Raw genomic sequence first — 18,515 nt, 5'->3', positions numbered from 1 at the left:
AGAGACGCGCCTCCGTTGCTAGGCGACACTTGTCTGGGCGGAGCATGCGCTCGCTAAACCTGATGCTTCGTCGCCTGCAAAATAGATTTTTAAAAAACGACAAAGAAATTCTCTCCCGCGTTTGTTTTTATCGCACGTTGTCTCAGGTTTTTCGAACCCATGTGCGGCGGTGTCCTCTTTGTGCACCTTGTCTGCTAGCGTACTGTTTCGTCTGCTGTGAAGGATGCACGGAAATCTGAGAATCCCCACATTTCGGAATGTTAGTTTGTAGTACTGAGGCGTTCTTAACATAACACAAACTGAATAACGATTGTTATTCTGAAAAGTTCGGTATTCTGAAGTTCATAGGGCTGAAATAATTTTTGCATTGAAGGTATAAGAAATCAACAGGGGATTTTATTGCGATAGCAATTATATGGACACTCAAAAGCAGATTTCTGCCGTCGGCGTCGCCGTCGCCGTGAGGTTCCGTATGACGTCATTTGGAGATAAAATCGTCGCCGCGCGCCGAACGCTGTATGTGCGAGTGAAAGGGCGCGAGGGGCGCGTCTTTCACGGGGAGTGAACGCACGGTGGAGAACAAATGCGCGTTCTGCGCTGTGCTCGCTTAAGGGTTGCAGAAGTAGGCGTCTCTTTTCTCCTTTACAATCACCATATATGTAGAGCAAACGCGCCTTCTTCCGACGCGCGAGAGGCCGTGGGGGAGGGGGAGGGAAGGGAGGCGACGTTTAGCTGCGGCACCAAGTGCCTATTTATATCAGAGGCTCCGGCAACAGTCACCAACGCCGCAAGCATTTTGAGCGAACGCGGGCAAAACGCCGATGGCGTCGACAACAGTTCTGCGTGTTGCCGATGCTGCTGCATGTCCAAGTTTATACAGCTGATAAAGCTAATATCATTACTTCGTATAGCTCTCTACAAGTTTGCTATCGCAATTGATGCTTCGCCTTTCAGGTGAAACTGCGACAACGTTTTTGAAAAGTTTGTTAGTCTGAAAAGTTTGTTAATGTGGTGTTCATAGTAATGAGATTTCATTGTACATTCTGATATATATGATATTGCCAAAGCCACAAAAACAATGTACGTGCCGGGCCACTCAGTGCATCGCATTACGTAAATGTCAACTACACTTGAGTCAGCAAAATTTTTAGTGACTTCAGATTGTACGTTCTCCCAGTTAGTATGTTTTTTCTCGCGTTCTTTCTCCATAACGCATGAGCAAGGTTTTACTGTACTACACTCTCAGAATGAAATGCAACAGGGAAATTTTAAAGAAGACAGAACAAGCAGTACATGTATAACTTCGACGTCACCTTGCTATGCATCTAGTCGCAAACACTGCTAGGAACTGATCTATGCATAAGGGCCTAAATTAGGCACATGTAACACAAACTTAAATGTGGCATAAGCAAAGGTACACATATTAGTTCGCCCTAAATTGGCACGTTTTTTTCTCCGAGTATGCTCATTTAATAGCAGTTAAAATTTTTTTACAGCGTAAGCCGTTATGGGCTCATTCCAGTAGCCGTTTCTGGTCGCGATGATGCCGCCGCCCCGTAGCCGCTATCGCGGGAAATGCGAAAAAAGTACCCGCTCTCCGCCGGGATCGAGCCCAGGCCCGCTGCGTGGGAGTCGGATACTTTACCACTGAGCCACGCAAGCGCTTGCCATCAGGCAGAAGAAATATTCCCTTTATACGCGCTCTGCGCCTCTGCGCCAGGCGCGCAGGCGCAGACGACCCGAGCCTCCGACAGTATGGCGGCGCCATCTAGTTAACGTGCCTGCAACCGTTGCGTGCGACGAGATGCGATTCAGATGCGATGCAATTCAGACGCGCGCAATCAACGCTATCCCGATGTTAGATGTGCGCCACGTATTCTGGGTACCTCTTCAGTACACGTTATGGCGTCTCCTCGCAAGGTACGAACCGCTGCTGAAGAAGCGAGTCGTAGAGCTACGTGCGCGGCTACAACCAGGCATCATCGGGCTCAGCAGACTGCTGTGCAGAGAGCATTACAACTGCAGCTCGCCGTCGCCGGGCGCACTGTTCAGATCGTTCTCGTCAAAATCGAGGCGAAGACACTTTGCCGCGAAGACCTTGTTGTGCGTGGTGCCAAAATTGGAGCTACTCTTGCGCCGTTCAACCAGCTTACGCTGTGACTGTGCTACATGTGCCACGCAGGCCTGTAACTTTTTTATTGAAGCAATGTAATTAGGGTAGTGAAGGATTAAAAGCTACTGCTGGCCTGAAATAAATGACTGTTCAGTTTATTGCAAGTGAAAGCATTGACCATTCGCTGCAGCATGGCATTGCACTTCCGAAGTGCTCAGTTCCAGCTCTCTATTGCGCATGCAGGTGCAGCGAAGTCTGCGCAGCAGACGCAGACGTCCAACACGGCCCTGTCGGACGGCTATGACAGCGACCTCTGCGATTCGTCCTCCTCGGGCTGCCATGGCGCAGGCGGCGACCACTCGGAGGATTCTAGTCTCACAGACAGCGAGCGGACCCTCGTCGGCGATGACATATCGCCGCGCAACAACTCGCCCGACCTCGCCGCGGACGACAATGGCTGCTGCTCAGGCGACGAACGCCTGCCCAAGTTTGTGCCTTCTGTTGGTGAGTCGTTCAAAGATGTCTTACATTTTTCGTCGTAAGTTTTAATGCATTACCATTCTTAAGGTACTTGGCGCACTTTTGGGGTGGCTATGTATTTACCTATCTATGTCTTTGTTTGTACCTAGCCGTTTTCCCGCCTACCACCCTAGGGTCACTGGGTAGTCAACGGTCGAATGGGTAGTGCATCGAGCTGCTTTGCTGAGAAAACGGAGTTCTGAAGTAACCATTGGAACAACTTGGGTCACGGACTATGTAGCAATGTGTACATAGGTGTCACTCTTCAACGAACCTCTTTCACGCTGGCATGGATCACTGTAGATGCAGGACTGGATGGGTACTGCTGTTCAAAGAAACTCTGACGCCCACTTGGAGTACAGTAAAACCTCATTAATATGAACCCACTTAATAAGTAATTCCTGTTTAAATATACAGTCGAATCCCCCTACAACGGCCGCCGCTACGACGAAATTTCCGCCACAACGGCGATTTTCCGATTCCTCGTCAGCAGCCCGTAGAAAGTAATACAAAAAAAGTCTCTTCATAACGAAGGCGTTTTATTCAGTATTTCCGCTTCAACAAACTTTTCGAGAACGAAACTGGGACTGAATTGAAATTAGAACTGCCAAGTAGTCAAATTAGAAGGCCCTTCCAAGGCTGTGTTGATCGCATGTCTGCTTGAACGAGGTTTTCGCGAACGAAATTAAATTCAAAGTACCGATTTACACCACTGCAATCCATAGCCACGCATGGTCATCACGTGCCTGCGCGAGACTGCACGGGATCACCACAATCGCTGCCAGTTTTCTGAGCTGTTTGTCCGGTCGAAATGACTACGCCAATGAAGAAGCGTAAATTTCTCTCTCTCAAGAAGGCACATATGATCGCCAATGCAGAAAGTTGAAGAATAAAATTTAGCAGTTTCGCCCGAAAGGCAAAGCATCGATTGCGAAGCAGATTAGTAGACAGCTATACAAACTAATAATAGTAGTTTTATCGGCCGTATAAACTTATAAACAATCGCTTACTAACTAAATTACCAAGTACGGTGTCATGCGCGCACAGGTAAACATGAACACATCTCGCTCGATGACCACAGAAACTCGGTGTCAACACGCTGGAGTAAGAAGGCGCAGCAATAGCAGCGAGCGAATTGACCTCTGTGCCGTCTCTCGCTTCAATGCAAACTAAACTTCGAAAGTACAACGCACACGACTCTCCCGGCACTACTTGCACTTTGCCGACATCACAAATCGCTGTGAAGACGAGGCCCGCGCGGACGCACACTTTGTGCACGTCACAGATTGCTTTCGAGATACAGCGGCCGCGCCGCAGCCGCTGTTAACATGATGCCAACGTCTCTTCGTTTGGGGAAAATGACAACCCGCTAGACACACGGACTCCGGCGACTGCTTTGAAAGTGATGGATCCTTTTGACCTCATCTTAAAGGTTATCAGAGCCCACGACAATGACATTGCGGTGGCTCTTTTAACGGACTGTGAGACTCGGGTAACGCCTTTACTTGCCGTGAAGCATAAGAAATCCAGGCTGACCGACTTCTGGAAATAAAGCTTCTGCTAAGCGCAAGCTTGCCAAGCTTGCCGACTTTGTCATAAATATGCAATGAAATTGTGATAATTCAAACCGCTTCATTGCGGAGGTGCATGTGCCGCAAAATGAGTGTTTCGCGATCGGCAGGGCACGTGCGTTGACTTAGGCGTCGGCCGCAATGTACGAAAAATGCTTTAACAGTGGTGCAAAATGCATTCTCTCGTGAGTTGACACTTCATTGACCACCTTTGGTACGTCTCAACCTTTGTCGCCATGCCATCGCATTTCCCGGACGATGGTGTTGGTTTCGTTCGCAGCTTTGCTGTTGGGCGTACGTGTATACAGTGCAGTCCACTTATAACGGTATCAAGAAAAACGAAAATTCCGATCGTTATAACCGATAATCGCTATATCTGGACTGCCTGTTCAAAAAAAACTTGTCTTTGTCGTCCCAAAGCCAAATTTGCCACTTGCGATAAACAATCGACGTTGTAGAAAGTAGGCTGTGAAAAATAAAACGTTTATTTATACCTCTAGCTAGCATTTAAATCATTAGGCGCGCTGAAATAGAAATCTGCACTTGCTTTCGCAGAAGTTTCGGATTCACAACCGCCGTGTGCATTGCGACCAGCTGCTGCGCGAACACTGGCGGCATAATTTAGCGTGCATGAATTCAATGAGAAACTCGATCGACGACTTGATTCAACATCGGGGTCATGTTGAAGATGGGTCATTCATTGCCTATCTCGTCACTGCCGCTGCTGTCGACGCCTCCGTCGCACAGCGCCGCCGTCTGTCGCAACAATCACCCCGTCGGAGATCTCTTAGCAGCACAAGGCAGCACTGTCTGCACTCGGAAACTCCTTCATCGAAGCGCCACCTATTTCATCGTCAGTAGCGACATGCTCCCAGAGTTCGGTAATGTCAGCGGCTTCCAGCATGTTGGTTTCACCCAAGGGGGTTTGGTCCTGGCGCACGAAGCCCGCTTTTTCCGTTGATCGGCATGGCCGTTGCTTCTAGCCTTCATGATAGTGGCGCTCCTGGTTTTCATAATTATGGATATCATCGACTGCACGAGCTCATACTTCGAGTCTTGCAAAATTTGCAGCTTCGTCTCGAGAGACGCAGCTTTGCGCTTTGTCGGTACACCTCCCGCTGCTTCCGCGGCGCAATTCCACGCTCGCTGAGAGAGGGAGATTGTAAAGGGAGCGCAGGGCGCAGGCGCCGCTTGCTTATCGCTTTCTTCCCCCTCTTCTCCGGACGCTCGCACAATCGCCTGCGACGCAGACAAGAAGCAGCTGGCGCCATCTTGTGCACTCTGCGCCAACTTGCGATGCTCTCCATGTCTTTCGTTCGCAGGCGGGATGCGCTGCGCATTAATGGCAGCAGATACGAACTCGCGTACGCAAGCTTTCGCCCCGTCTCAATTAAAGGCAACTTAGGAATGCAAATTTCACGATTATTCTGCATGAAAAACGCTGCCCAGAAGCAAAATTTCAATCGTTATATCCGATATGCGGTGAATAACATATCGTTATATATGGGTTTTTTCCTCATGGCCCTAATGCACAAGTTGATACTCTTAAGTCGACTCATCGTTATAATCGATATATCGTTATGTGGTATCGTTATAAGTGGACTGCACTGTAGCGGGACTCGACTGTAGTCGCAATGAATCCTCCACCCTGTCGTCATTGAACCTAATGTATTGGCTGACCGCTTAGGCTGTGGTCATTTAACGCACCTGGAACGGTTAGTGCGTAGTATTTACTTCATTCTTCGGTGCGTACAAGGGCAAAATGTTGTGCGTGCAGACCATAGATAGCGAACTTGCAGCGCATAAAGCTTCCCCGGACTGCAGTCGCCACCGATAGTGACAACGAAACATAGTAGCCATGACGTGTTCCTGCTCCCCTAGCTTCTAGCACTTTCATGTCATTATGAATGACAACATAGATGATGGCCCTTCTATTTCCGACGCGGCTAGTGCATTGACCATATGAGTTTGCCGTGAAGTGGGGCCTGATGGAGAAACTGGCTCGTAGCCTTGCCGAGTTTGACGATGCCATCGTCACTGCAAGGCCGCCACGGCAGCAAGTGAAAATCTGATTTGTTGCTGCCTGGTCGCAAATAAAACTTGACTGCACATGTGTTTGAGTAAGAACTAAATTTTTTTTTTTTTTTTTTTTTCTGGCCAATAAGTCTGTAGCCACTCAACTGCCATTGTCGGTTAATTAGTACGTCGCTTAGCGTGTACCTGATCCATGTTCCCCACCAACTATGTATTAACGAGGTTTTACTCGTTTTACTTTAACGAGCATTCGCAAGCACCGGCGCACCACACTTCTAGTCTCGGAGGCTGTGCACAGACTTCTCTGTAGTGCCAATAGGTGGCGCAGCGTGTCTATAATAAGTGCAAGAGAGGAGCCTGGTTGCCGCATGGCACATTTCTAACGATTCACATGCACCGGAGTGCAATGAATTTCTGAGCTTACACGCATTCTTTGCAACGGGAGCGGCAAAAGGGGAATTCCACTGCAGTTCACGCCTCATAACTCGTGTCGATGGTGGCAATGCATTGTTATATTGATTAAAGGCTAAAGCATTACCGTTGGCAGTCAACGTGAGATGGGTCTTGTCACAATGGGGGTTTTTTTTTTCGTTGTGTTTTTATTATGTTTTATTTTTACTTAAGCCTTTTTTGTGCTACGGATGAGTCTCACTCACCTAGGCGTTTCCTCCAAAATATGGCAGTCACGATTCTCACCCGTCGAGGAATTTCTTCTCATCTACCGAGTTCCACAGACAAGAGCTTCTCTTTTTTTTTTTTTTTTTTTTTTTTTTTCCAGTTTGGTGTGGGTGCTGCGCTGTTAAAAAAAAAAGGCACCCACTTGCCAAAAAATTTCCTTTTCTTTAGATTAGGGTTGACTGAAATTGCAGCATTTTCTCGCCAGTTTCTCCTAAAAATATGGGTAGTCTGACTCCCCTGTATTTTAAAAATGGTGACGTGGGGTGAGGCGGCTGCAGTAGTGTCGGATCTCCTTGGGAAGGCCAGAATTGAGGTGTTTTTGGATGTTCTATCGCTTCAAGTGAACAATTAGACCGGGAAAACTTTAGCGAGTCTTGTTCAGAGCCTTGGACAATTGCGAGGAAGATACAGAGCCCCCTGGTGGCCTTTCTCATGTGGACATGGAGAATGTTTATGAAGAAGTTTGTCCAGCACTGACAGTTGGATGGAATACAAAGAAAGTACACGGGACAAGCGCTTGTCTCATGTATTTTCCTTGTCCTTCATCCAACTGTGAGTGCTGCACAAACTCCAACATGGACACCTACCAACTTGCTCAGTTTTCCATCTTAGCATGGCTAACACATGGCAGCTGGCACCTCTGCAATTTCCTTCCCTCGCCGCACCATGAATGACACGTCGCTTGGAGGACAATAAAGGCACTTAAGTTTTGTTCCAAGAAATATTGAGCTTATATAGACTGTTTGTGTGGCCTTGCCTGTCTGCAATTCAAAAACGCTTTTGAGAAATTGACAGTAAAAGGCAACAGAAAATAACAAATGAACTTCTGATATTGCAGTAGGTGGGGTCCAAAACCCGACATCTACGTGTTTCCGGCTTCCACAATCGCTTCCACCACATTCAACCAGCAAACACGTAGGCTTTAAGATCAGCATATTAAAATTCAATCCAGAGGGCGCCATCCTATGGGAAGTGGATTTGGACACCACTTATAATGAAAGCTGTTCACAAAAAATCAATCAGTAGAGAATTAGAAAAATTTTGATGGTTTTCTGCAAAAGAACATGTTGGCACGGAAAGGGTTAAACATCTAGATGCCGATTTTCAACCTTGGCACCTGGATGTGCCGTCGTCTGCGTGAAGCATGCTTCTGTCTTTGCATTCTAACTGGCTGATCTCCTGCAACTTTGTAGAAATGACGGACCAGATCAAGCGGAGCATGCTTGAACCGAGCGGGAGCTCGTCTGCCGCTGTACCCACCGTTGCCGCAGCACCTGCTGGCGACGGTGCTGGTGTCTCAGAAGAGGCCAGCGGCTATGCCTGTGGGGATGCTGCGGTGAGTGGTTCCTTTTCCTTGTTTCTTTTTTTTTTTTCGGCAATTGTAACTACCTAATTTGGTGACATTGTGCTGCAGCTAAATATGGCTCTCCCTAAAATTCCACAAATGTCCATCAGTCGCATCATTGCCGAGGTTAGGCCTCTGCATTCAAATTTTTGCAGCTCGATGCCTGATGCATATAGGCTGCTTTGAGTGATTCAAATGTGACCTTCAAATAAACATACCATTGGCCCTATTTCACGCCGATATCGTTGTGAATTAAGATGCAAGCAGCATATGGTTCTTCATACAGCAGTTCATGAGGAAAACCTTCAATTCATTACCAGAAACCCCAACGGGAACCTTTTTTTTTTCCCCTGACTTTTGTTGCTCAGATGCACATAAAATTTTCACTGCATTTCAAAAGTTCAGACCATAAAGACTTAATAGCTAAAATCAGTGCCCTCAGACAGAGATAATAGACGTTTGTTGATGCATGTCAAAGGCAGTGTGTCATCCACTGCCGAAAGCAGATGTTTGTGCCATAAGGGACCGCTACATTTTGTATTCGCACTAGATATTTCCGGTGCTGTGGAAACGCTGCACGCTTATTCCTTTTCTCACCGCAGCAGTCCCAAGTTGAGGCAGCAGCCGCGAAAGAGGAACCACGACGCTACTTCCGTGCATGGCCATACACGGACAGGGAAGACAATGCCCGCAGTAAGTTTCTAATGCACATATTCTGGCTCATAGAGGCAAGTAGTTAGGGGCACCGACTCACTTATATTATAATCACTGCATATGCTTCCGTAGGGAGGAGAGTTGCACGGAGATCCACCATATTTGCACGCGAAATGAACCAACGTTGCGAGGAACAGCCGCACATCACTCATGACATCAGTGATAGCGGTTGACCCACCATTTTTGCTCTAAAAATATTCTCAGCATGGCAACGAAGCACCGGCCAGAATAATTATGATAAATGACACGCACGAAGCCAAGTTATCGGTCGCAGAAACTTTTTAAAATGCAAGCAACATCAGAGTTACCCTCGACTCAATTTTTGCGGCCCTGGATACCACAGTCCACTCTCCCATGATGTAGAACCGTGGCGTCAAATAGCAGCAGGGCATTGACGTTGCGTAGCGCAAGTTGGCGTGCCATGGTTGCCAAGCCTTCTAGTTTTTATTGATGGCGTCATTTCTATCGTTACAACAGCTTCTGTGAGATTGAATTTGGGATGGCGTTGTTTCCATGGTTACAACACCCTCCATGTGGCTGTGCCCTCTGATTAGGCAATAATTGTTATGGCTGTAAAATGTATTATCGTAGTTATTTTCACAGTACTCTCTGTGTCAAGTGAACCTATATCGCTGTTTTTCAACAGTGATCATAGTGCCTGATATGCAGATCGTGTGTGTTGCACGAAGTGTGCGAAATCACCGCATCGTGCTTTCTCGGGCACGTTGCAGGACCCCTTAAGCCTGTTTCACATGCAAGCTATTAAGCGAACAGCGGTGCAGTGCTGCGAAGCTTTTCACAAGGTTTCGTTTCACGTGCATTGCCACCGCGCATTTTCCACCGCTGCGAATATCGTCCTATGCGCAGGCTTTCCCGCACTAGTCCTCCGCTGGATACGTGGCGAGGCAGGCCATGATTGGTTCACAAGCGATGCTGCCGCCGTGATGAAATTCCAACTTGCTCAAACCTCGCCGCGGCGGCAGGAGTCATGAGCGTTTTCGCTTGCGTGTGAAACGGGCTCTGAAGCTGTGAGAATGAGAAGTGTGGGTCTGAGTTAGTGCACTGCTTCGCTTGGAAATGATCAAATTTTGCTGCAGTTAAGACATCCTACTCCTATTTTTGCTACAGTGAAACTCCTCCTTTCGTTGGTAATAATGGTGTTCAGCATGAACTGAGGATGGTTGTGTGCCACGTTGTGATGCCAACTGGAGTTGATCTGTCTGCACAGGGCTTCGTGTCTACGTGGACAAGCGCATCACATTCGGGGCACTCAAGAAGGAACTGGAGCCCTACGTCGGCATCGATTCCAGCCACTTCAAGGTTAGTCGACATGGAAAGTGTTGTGGCGTAGTGGACGTGGGCCTCAAAGACGAACCATTTTTTTTATCACTTCCTTGAATGTAGAATATGCTGCGGCTCTGGGAACAGACGGGTAGATACCACTTATGAAACACCATTGTAAAGGAGGTTATCAAAACGCAGCATACGAATAGGTCAAGTCATAAGAGTAGCCTGAGACTTGGGAGTAGCCCGAGACTTGGGAAGTTTTTGAAACATAAATTCCTAGACTAGGCCATTGCCAGAGACTTGAGAAGTGCCACAGACACAGAGGCACAGGCAAAGTCTGTGCGTATGTCATTCTAGTCAGTATGACGTGAAACTGACATGGGCTGTCTTTTCAACAGCCAAACTTAATGCATTAACTTTTTTTTTTGTTCCTCGTAGTACATTCTGGAATGGATAATCTTGTAGGATGTTTATTCAGTAACCTACTACAGTTGAACCTGCTTATAACGAACCTCCATATAACGAATTCCTGGATATGACGAAGTTTTTCTATTCCCCACCGTTACTCCATAGAAGCACATGTATTTGATACCTCTACGTAACGAAGTGGCAGCGGGAGACCCCCTCGAAATAACAAATTTTCCCCGCCGACAACCTGGAGATTTCGCCCCAAATTTTGTCATTTTTGCGCAAGCAGCAACTGGAAGCACCTTCTCCGCCGCGACGAAATGCGAAGCGGCGGCGGCGCGCTTGGCACACTCGAATTCACGGCGACTGCGAGGAGACAGTGAATTGACAGTGCGTGCGAACGTGTGCAAGGCGGGCCTGCATCCCTCGACCCAGCGATCTTGCCGCCGCGGGCGTGACCTTTCCCCTTCCCTTCATTCAAACCTCATCCCGCCGCTTGCTGCAGCTGGCCTAGCCCGCCAAGCCGGCACTCTCCTTTTCCAGTTGATGTTGCCGAAGGAAAAAAACTAACATTTTTTTTCTTCTCCTGTAGCTTCGACCATGTGCTGTATGCTTAGGCATCAGTCTACCAATTTAGTTAAATATGGAATGTTTACAAGTTTATATGGTCGATAAAACTACTATCCTTACTTCGTATAGCTGTCTGCTAATTCGCTGTCGCCATGGATGCTTCGCCCTTCGGGCGAAACTGGGACTTAATTGTTCATCGCAACTTTAGTGTATTGGGGGTAAATCTTGAGCGATAGTTGTATTTCTGTATGAAAGCTTGAGGTGCGCGGTACTGTAAAGGATATTTTTCCTCTCTTTCGGTCACGAAAAACGGGTGCGCATTACAATTGAGGGCATGTTAGAATCGAGTAAATACGGTAAGCGTTCTTTTTCAAATTTTCGTGCCGAATCTGCATATAACGAAATCCTCTTTATAACACAGTTTTCTGGGAATTTGTTAATTTCGTTATATCCAGGCTATTAACTGTAATCATTTGATACCTGTGTAGTAAGTCACTGCCTTGTAGCACGTAGGCTGAGCTGCATCAGTTGTCGGAACTGACGCTAGTCATCACTCCTCGCATAACGCAGGTGTTCCGGGTGTACTCCAACAACCAGGAATTCGAGTGCACCAAGCTGTCGGACAACCTTGCCTCTTATGTGGAAGACACCAAGGTGAGGATGCTTGTGGAAGCAGGCACGCATGCCTCGTTGAATTGCAAAAAAAGGGGTTTGTGGAATTTCTAGCACAATGCCATACCTGCCAACCCTTTCGAGTTTTGCATAAAATTTATGAATTTGGGCCCGGTTTGCAATTTAACGAAAAATTGCATAAAGTTTTACGAAAAATTTGTTCTGCTTTCAAAAAAGGTTCTGCTCATCGGTCTTTGACCTTTTTGTTGGAAGTCCTCTGATAGTGAAAGGACGTGAGAGGGGTACTTGCTTCACATACATGTTCCTGAAGCAGGCAAAATCTGCAGCAGCAAAGTTGCTAGAAAGGTCACTGTGGTCTAAACACAGTTGCTTGTTAGTCTTTGCTGTGCATGATTTAAACAAAGCACGGTGCTACTAACACCCCTCCCCCCCCCCCCCTCCCCGCTGTCGTGTCTACGCAATTGTGACAATGTCATGACTGCCCACAGTGCACTCCTTGAATTGAAAAAGGAAAAAACATTAAAATTATGCAAATGCAGTGTAGGCTGTGGATTGTAAATGTAAAAACGAAGCTGTCGAAATGCGGGTTACCGGCCATGGTGTGGCGCTCAGTGGCTATGGGGTCCTTCTGCTGAGGAGGACGTCCGGGTTTTGACACCCGTGCATGGTGGCCACATTTAGAGGGGCGGCCAGAATGCAGAAGCTCTCATGCACTTAGATTTAAGTGCACATTCAACAACTGCGGGCAGTCAGAATTAATCCAGAGCCCCCACCCCTCCCCCCATTATGGCATCCCTCATAGCCCCTGAGTAGCTTTTGGACGTTAAAGCCCCTAACCTGGATTTCTTAGTTGACGCTAGTCAGCATGTGAAAGCATGCATCAGCAGATGTCAGGCGCACACTACAAGCATGGTCAAACCGGTCGCATGTTTGTTGCCGGTGTTCCAGATGGTATCGAGCCCAAGTGGGCTGTTGTGTCCCTCACAGCTTGTGGTCTGTGCACAGCTCGTCATCAAACTGGGGAGGGCGCTGAAGTCCGGCGAGCACCGCATGGATGTGTTCCTCCTGTCGCCAAATGCTCCAGAGGTGAGAGGGCAGGTTTTCTTTTTGCTTCAAGAGCCAAACTTTTCTTGCTGTCTTAAAGCTACTGTACAATAAACCCTCATTCTAACGGAACTAATCTGGACACAAAATTGAGTTCGTTGTAAGCAGTATTTCATTAAAAGCTGGGAAGCTAAACTAGTCATAGTTACGCGAGACTACTTTAGCTATATAAAGCGATACTTCTAACGAAGCGATTTCATTGTATCGAGGGTTTACTGTAGTTAAAAGATATGCACCCTTTTCCTAATTCGCCGATGCACTTCTCTGCATTACACATTTGCCCAACTTACGAGGGCTCCGGTCACGGTTCAAATGACGTGCCAGCTGCAAATGCTGGAGCTCGTCTCTTGTGCATGGTTTCATCGTGAGAGTTACAGCTATGCCTTCCATGTCCCAAGACAAAACAGGCTGTGCCTCTATGTGGGTGAATAGTATCAGGCATGATATATATAAAGCTTCAGTTGTGTCCGTATGTACAGGCAACAGCACTCCTGGCATTGTGTGAAGACGACATGCTTGACGCCATTTGTCGCGTAAAATCTGCACGGATTTTCTTATTTCAGCATGTAGCTCATCATCTGCTTTGTCCTTCTCACCTCCCCCCTCTCTCATGCAAAGCCGAGCAAGTTCCTGCTAGACTGGATCTTCAGGCAAGGCACGACGGTACTGCAGATAAAGCAAGAGATTCTACACAAGATCCGTGAGCGCTGTGGTCGGGACATTCCCCTGAACAGGTGATGAAACTGTTTTACCTGTGCACTGGTCAGGGCACATTGAAACTGATGCTTGCAAGTGCCATGAACTAAAACACCGAAAAAATGCCTAAGGTAATCGTAGTTTGGTTTGTTTAACATATGTATAAAGTATTTACACCTTAATGTACAGGGGCAACATTATGAGGAGTGCCTTCTCTGCCTGTTTGTTCACAGGTGTCGACTCAGGAGAAAGGTCTCTGGCAACCCGGGTTCGGTGTACCTCGACTCGGACCGGTTAGACAGCGATGCCTCAATGTTTCTCTCACACAAAGTATTCCTCGAGGTTCTTCAAGGTGAGCTGGCCTTTCTTTTTGTGAGCTTCTTTTTCTGAGCTCTTTAAGGACGTGGCCGAATTTCATTGGATTGTACAAATGCTATGTTCATTTTGAGCAGTTCCTGTAGGGCATGGAATGCGGTCAAGTTCTCACACAAACTGTGGTCTTGTAGGAACGTGAGGCTAAGGCCGACAAGCATTTAACACGCTAGAGGCCAGTACTGATGTAGTACTCATGTCGTAGGCATTTCTAAGGCATTCAAAGCGATAGTCTGTCAAGGTGATGGCAAAGTCAAGGTGATGGGGCGACTTCTACTCTTCTAACAACTGCGTACTTAGCGCCGGAGCGGTCTCTCGCGCGCAGCGTATCTTGAAAGCGATCTCCAGACGGCTCTGACCTTTCGTATGGGCTGTGCTCTCGCCGCTCGCAGCGATAGACCGCACGAACCTTCGCTCGCTGTGGGCTGCGGCGGCCGCGCTCGCTCGTGCGCGCTGACACCACGCGTGTTATTTCAGTGAGGTTTTTTTTTTTCTGTCAAGTTTCGGTTGCTATTTAGAACGTGGCGTGTACACCGAGCAGGTGTCTCGGAGACCCATGTCTCAGTGATCGGCGCTACCTCCTGTACCTTCGCGAGAGCTAAGCGGTGCGAAGCTCGTTTCTTGGATCTCCATGGCGAACTCCGTTGGCGGAGATCGCCAAAGCGGTGACGTTGGTGTCGACTGTACACGGAAACGACGTCATTACTGCGCTAATCCAAGCAAGTCGATCCTCTCCAAGCGTAGTATGAGGCAGGGCATTATTAAAGATTTTTTTTAAAGCTGCACTAATGACTTTTTTTTTTTTTCGGCCAAACGAGTTTTCCAGACTATTTTTCAGTCCCCACGAGCTCGGAAAATCGGTTGGCGACTGTACGGAGCGCCCTAACCTAACCGTCGCACGTTGCTACTAGCCGGAAACTTCGAATTATCCGAATAGAGCCGCGCGGGCCATTCAAATTATCCGGTAGAATTTGCATTGAGAATGACGGGACCGCTCAAATTCTTCGAATTAACCGAAATTTCGAATTAACCGAGTTCGAATTATCGAGGTTTTACTGTACTTTGCCAAAATCCTTAGCCACAAAGCCACCCCCTGCCTTAAATGTGAGACTGATATTCATTTAACATTTCAATATTCCAGTGCAAATTCTAGAACTAATAAGCCAGACTTGACAGGACCAAATTTTTTCATATATAATCTGCGCCGTGACTAGTAAAAGCAGCATTCAGGTTATATGCGAATTTCCCCCTGAAGTGACTTCAAGGCAGCACCCTTGTAAAGCCACATCAGATCGTCCATAGCCCAAAAAATCAGTAGGCGACTATTTACTTTTCGCACACAAACTGAACCACCAAAGAGCAACAATGTGCACATGTTCAGTGAGGTCTGGGCGTCGCTGACAAGCAACCGGAGCAAAAGGCTTACTCGTTACCTGGGCAACCCCCCACTTGCCCACTGAGCCAGCACGCTGCAAACACAGTTTTGTTTTTTTGCCTCTTTCTTGTTCGCTCGCTCCATGTCTTCTCCTCCACATCGCCCTGGTCGCTGTCTCACTTGTCCTCTGGCTTTTCTGGCAACTGCATTATAACCGGAATTTTGTCTCGTGCAGTTGCACTACAGAAAAACCTCATTAATTCGGATTTCACGGGACCGAAGTAAATGTCCGAATTAACCGAAAGTTGAATTATCCAGGATATCCAGAAAACAATAAGCTTATGCTTACTACATCAACACGCTTTTATTTCATGAATGAATGAGCAAATGCCGTTGCTATTTTGTACAAAAGCAGAGTGGCAGCTGAAATTCTCGCCATCTTGTGACTTACTGGCTCTCGCAGCGGCGATCGAGGCCTCGCGAATTCCTTCGCAGCACGGCCGCGGCGTGCGCCTTAATTTGCGACGCGCTTTGCACTACCGCGCGCACATCCCGATTATGCTTTTGCCCGTCAGCTGATCACCAACAGCTTTGCACAGAGTCAAAACGAAACAACTGTTTGCCGCAACTGCTGCGGAGAAAACCGCGGCCGCTATTGACGTGCTTATGAACGGCGACGTTGCGGTGTTGAATGCACGCACCAGGTCGGAACGAAACTACCGTTCGCTGCAACAACTGCGAACGAAACCGCGATCGCTATCGATGCGATCACGGATGGCGACTACGCAGTTTTTTTAGGCACGCGGCCGACGTGCGTACCAAATCAAAATGAAATTACTGTTCGCCGAAACCGCTGTGGAAGAAACAAGCGGTCGCTGTTGACGCGATCTTGACGACTATGCAATTATAAAAGTCCGCGGTCAACGCGGTGTTATGCACGGCGTAAGAATAAAGGTTTTAAAGGTGCAAACAGAGACGAAGCGTTCCGGCGTTGCTGTCATTCACGTACGATTTCTGATGGTGACAATGGCGATGCGGACCCCGCCGCTTCGTTTCAGTTGGACGCTAGCGCAATATTTGCTCTGTTGCGTCGCACGCCGAGCTCCGAAAGTTGTCCGAATTAACCGATGAGTGGCCAAATACGTCTGAATTAACGAGTTTGATTGCATTGAATAATGCATACGCTCGCCGGGAGCAGAGGAAGAGTCCGAATTATCCGATTTCCTGAATTAACGAGGGTCGAATTATTGAGGTTTTACTGTGTAAGCGGTATGCATATACACAGAGTTCTATGGGAAGATAATGTGGTCTCTTCCGACTCCCATTTATATCTGGTCCTGCACTATAAGTGGCTACACTATTAGTCATCCGAGCTGTAATTGATGTATAACTCAACATTTCATTGCTTTGTGTGTGTGCATATGTGTGATGCAAACGTACAGAGGATTCCTGTCGCGAATGTTTTAACTCCATGTGCTTGGCCTCGAGCTACCTCGAGCTTTCACAGCTGGGAAGCGGAACTGACCAAGTCTTTCTGTGGTGTATCTGCTCCCGAAATGCAGGGCCCGAGAAGGTTGTGTCTGCAAACAGCCTGGTGCTGTTTGTACGCCGCTGGCGGCCTTCCACCTTCACCTTTGACCCCCTGGAGGAAGTGGTTCTCAACGAGCGCACTGTCGGAGCTCTCAAGGACGCGGTGCGTGCAGCTCTCTTCTGTTTGAAAGAATCCGTATTTACGTAGCAGTCCTGGGGGTTGATTCAATTCCAGGCCGCCGTGGCCACAATTCAATCTGACTATGGCGTCTCTCATATTTAAACGTATATTTTACGCATTTTACAGCGAATGATTTTAGGCCACTTTACAGCCACGTTACATATACCCCTTGACATTGCATTGAATACATCATGCCATTGTCTGGCGCTCTTTGGCCTTCTGTGGCCCTGGCGCCATTAAACCTCACTAATCATCATCGTCATCATAGCCCCAGTGATGCATTGCGACATTAAAACCTATCACTCAATCAACCAATCCCTTTTTGATGGTTGCCCCGAGCAGCAGCAGACGACTTCAGTAGCTCGTGTCCATTGGAGTGAAGCAAGAGTTTTCTTAAATCATAGTTCGTGAAATTTGGTGATTAGTGTGAATGGTGTGTGCATGAGCTTGTAGCACGCAGACTACAGGTGATAAAAAATGTAGTCTGTGCACTACACAGACACGAAAAGCAGAAGCCTATGCTGCATCGAAAATGCAGTCTGCTACAAAAATGATGAATTGCCTCGCTTTTCAGAAAAGCTTGGCAAATATTTGCACTTGCACCATTTATTGGGTCGGACATCAATAAAATCAATGTTATTCAGCAAAATTTTGTTCGTTATATTTGGCATTCATTGTACAAGTGGCACAAATCGGTTCATGATTGTTTTCACCCAGTTTAACTGCCACTTCACGTGATACCGGCATGAGTTTTGCTTCTGTACTTGCATTGGGGCCCATTCTATTTTTGGTGACCAGATAGGTAGCGGTGCAAGATCATGCTCTCAAGTTAATCTTCCATTAATTCGACCCTGACGGGATCGACAAGATTAATGAAATTATCTGGCTGGGTGAATTAAACAAGATGCAGGAGAAAGGGCAGAACACACCACTGATTCATTTGGCAAGTTTTTATATACAGTAGGACCTCGTTGATATGATCCCGTTACGACCTCGTTGATATGATCCCGTTACATACAATTTCCTGGCACCAATGTTTGGGGTCAAGAACACAAAACCGGTTAATGTGTTCCTGGAAGACATGATCTTTTGGCACCAACGTTCAGTAGATCGCCAAACAGCAATCATAGGATACGTTTTCCGTCTGCAAGATCCCCTGTAAACAAAAAAGGCGCGAGGCACATTTGATCGAGAATAGTCACCATCAGCAGTAGCAGCTTCTCCACAATATTTGCCCGCCTGTCTCGCGTGATAACACTGATGCGCACGAAGTTTCTTATCCCGGGACCAGCACATCTCCTCCCGGATTGTCATGCACCGCATTCACGGCTATCTCTGCCATCCCTCTTGCCATGAGCATCTTTGCTTATCTAGGTATTTCACAG

General features: G+C 47.4%; 1 protein-coding gene across 3 annotated transcripts in view; it reads left to right on the top strand.

The window, feature by feature from the left end:
• Positions 1 to 18,515, top strand: part of LOC119464182 (ubiquitin carboxyl-terminal hydrolase 47-like) — a 74,679-nt gene that overhangs the window by 42,239 nt on the left and 13,925 nt on the right. Inside the window, exons 21-29 of one of the 3 annotated variants that reach the window (XM_037725041.2) lie at positions 2,357 to 2,617; positions 8,109 to 8,251; positions 8,863 to 8,953; positions 10,203 to 10,294; positions 11,810 to 11,893; positions 12,878 to 12,958; positions 13,595 to 13,710; positions 13,906 to 14,024; positions 16,982 to 17,112. In XM_037725041.2, the coding sequence (XP_037580969.1) occupies positions 2,357 to 2,617; positions 8,109 to 8,251; positions 8,863 to 8,953; positions 10,203 to 10,294; positions 11,810 to 11,893; positions 12,878 to 12,958; positions 13,595 to 13,710; positions 13,906 to 14,024; positions 16,982 to 17,112 (1,118 nt within the window). Of the gene's footprint in view, positions 1 to 2,356; positions 2,618 to 8,108; positions 8,252 to 8,862; positions 8,954 to 10,202; positions 10,295 to 11,809; positions 11,894 to 12,820; positions 12,959 to 13,594; positions 13,711 to 13,905; positions 14,025 to 16,981; positions 17,113 to 18,515 lie in introns of all 3 variants that reach the window. The other 2 variants (XM_049656308.1, XM_049656307.1) reach the window with 2 other exon arrangements.

Source organism: Dermacentor silvarum, chromosome 9 (assembly GCF_013339745.2).
Source record: "Dermacentor silvarum isolate Dsil-2018 chromosome 9, BIME_Dsil_1.4, whole genome shotgun sequence".
Lineage (NCBI taxonomy): Eukaryota > Metazoa > Arthropoda > Arachnida > Ixodida > Ixodidae > Dermacentor > Dermacentor silvarum.
Note: the sequence above shows the minus strand (reverse complement) of the source record. Positions and strands in the feature narration are given on the sequence as shown.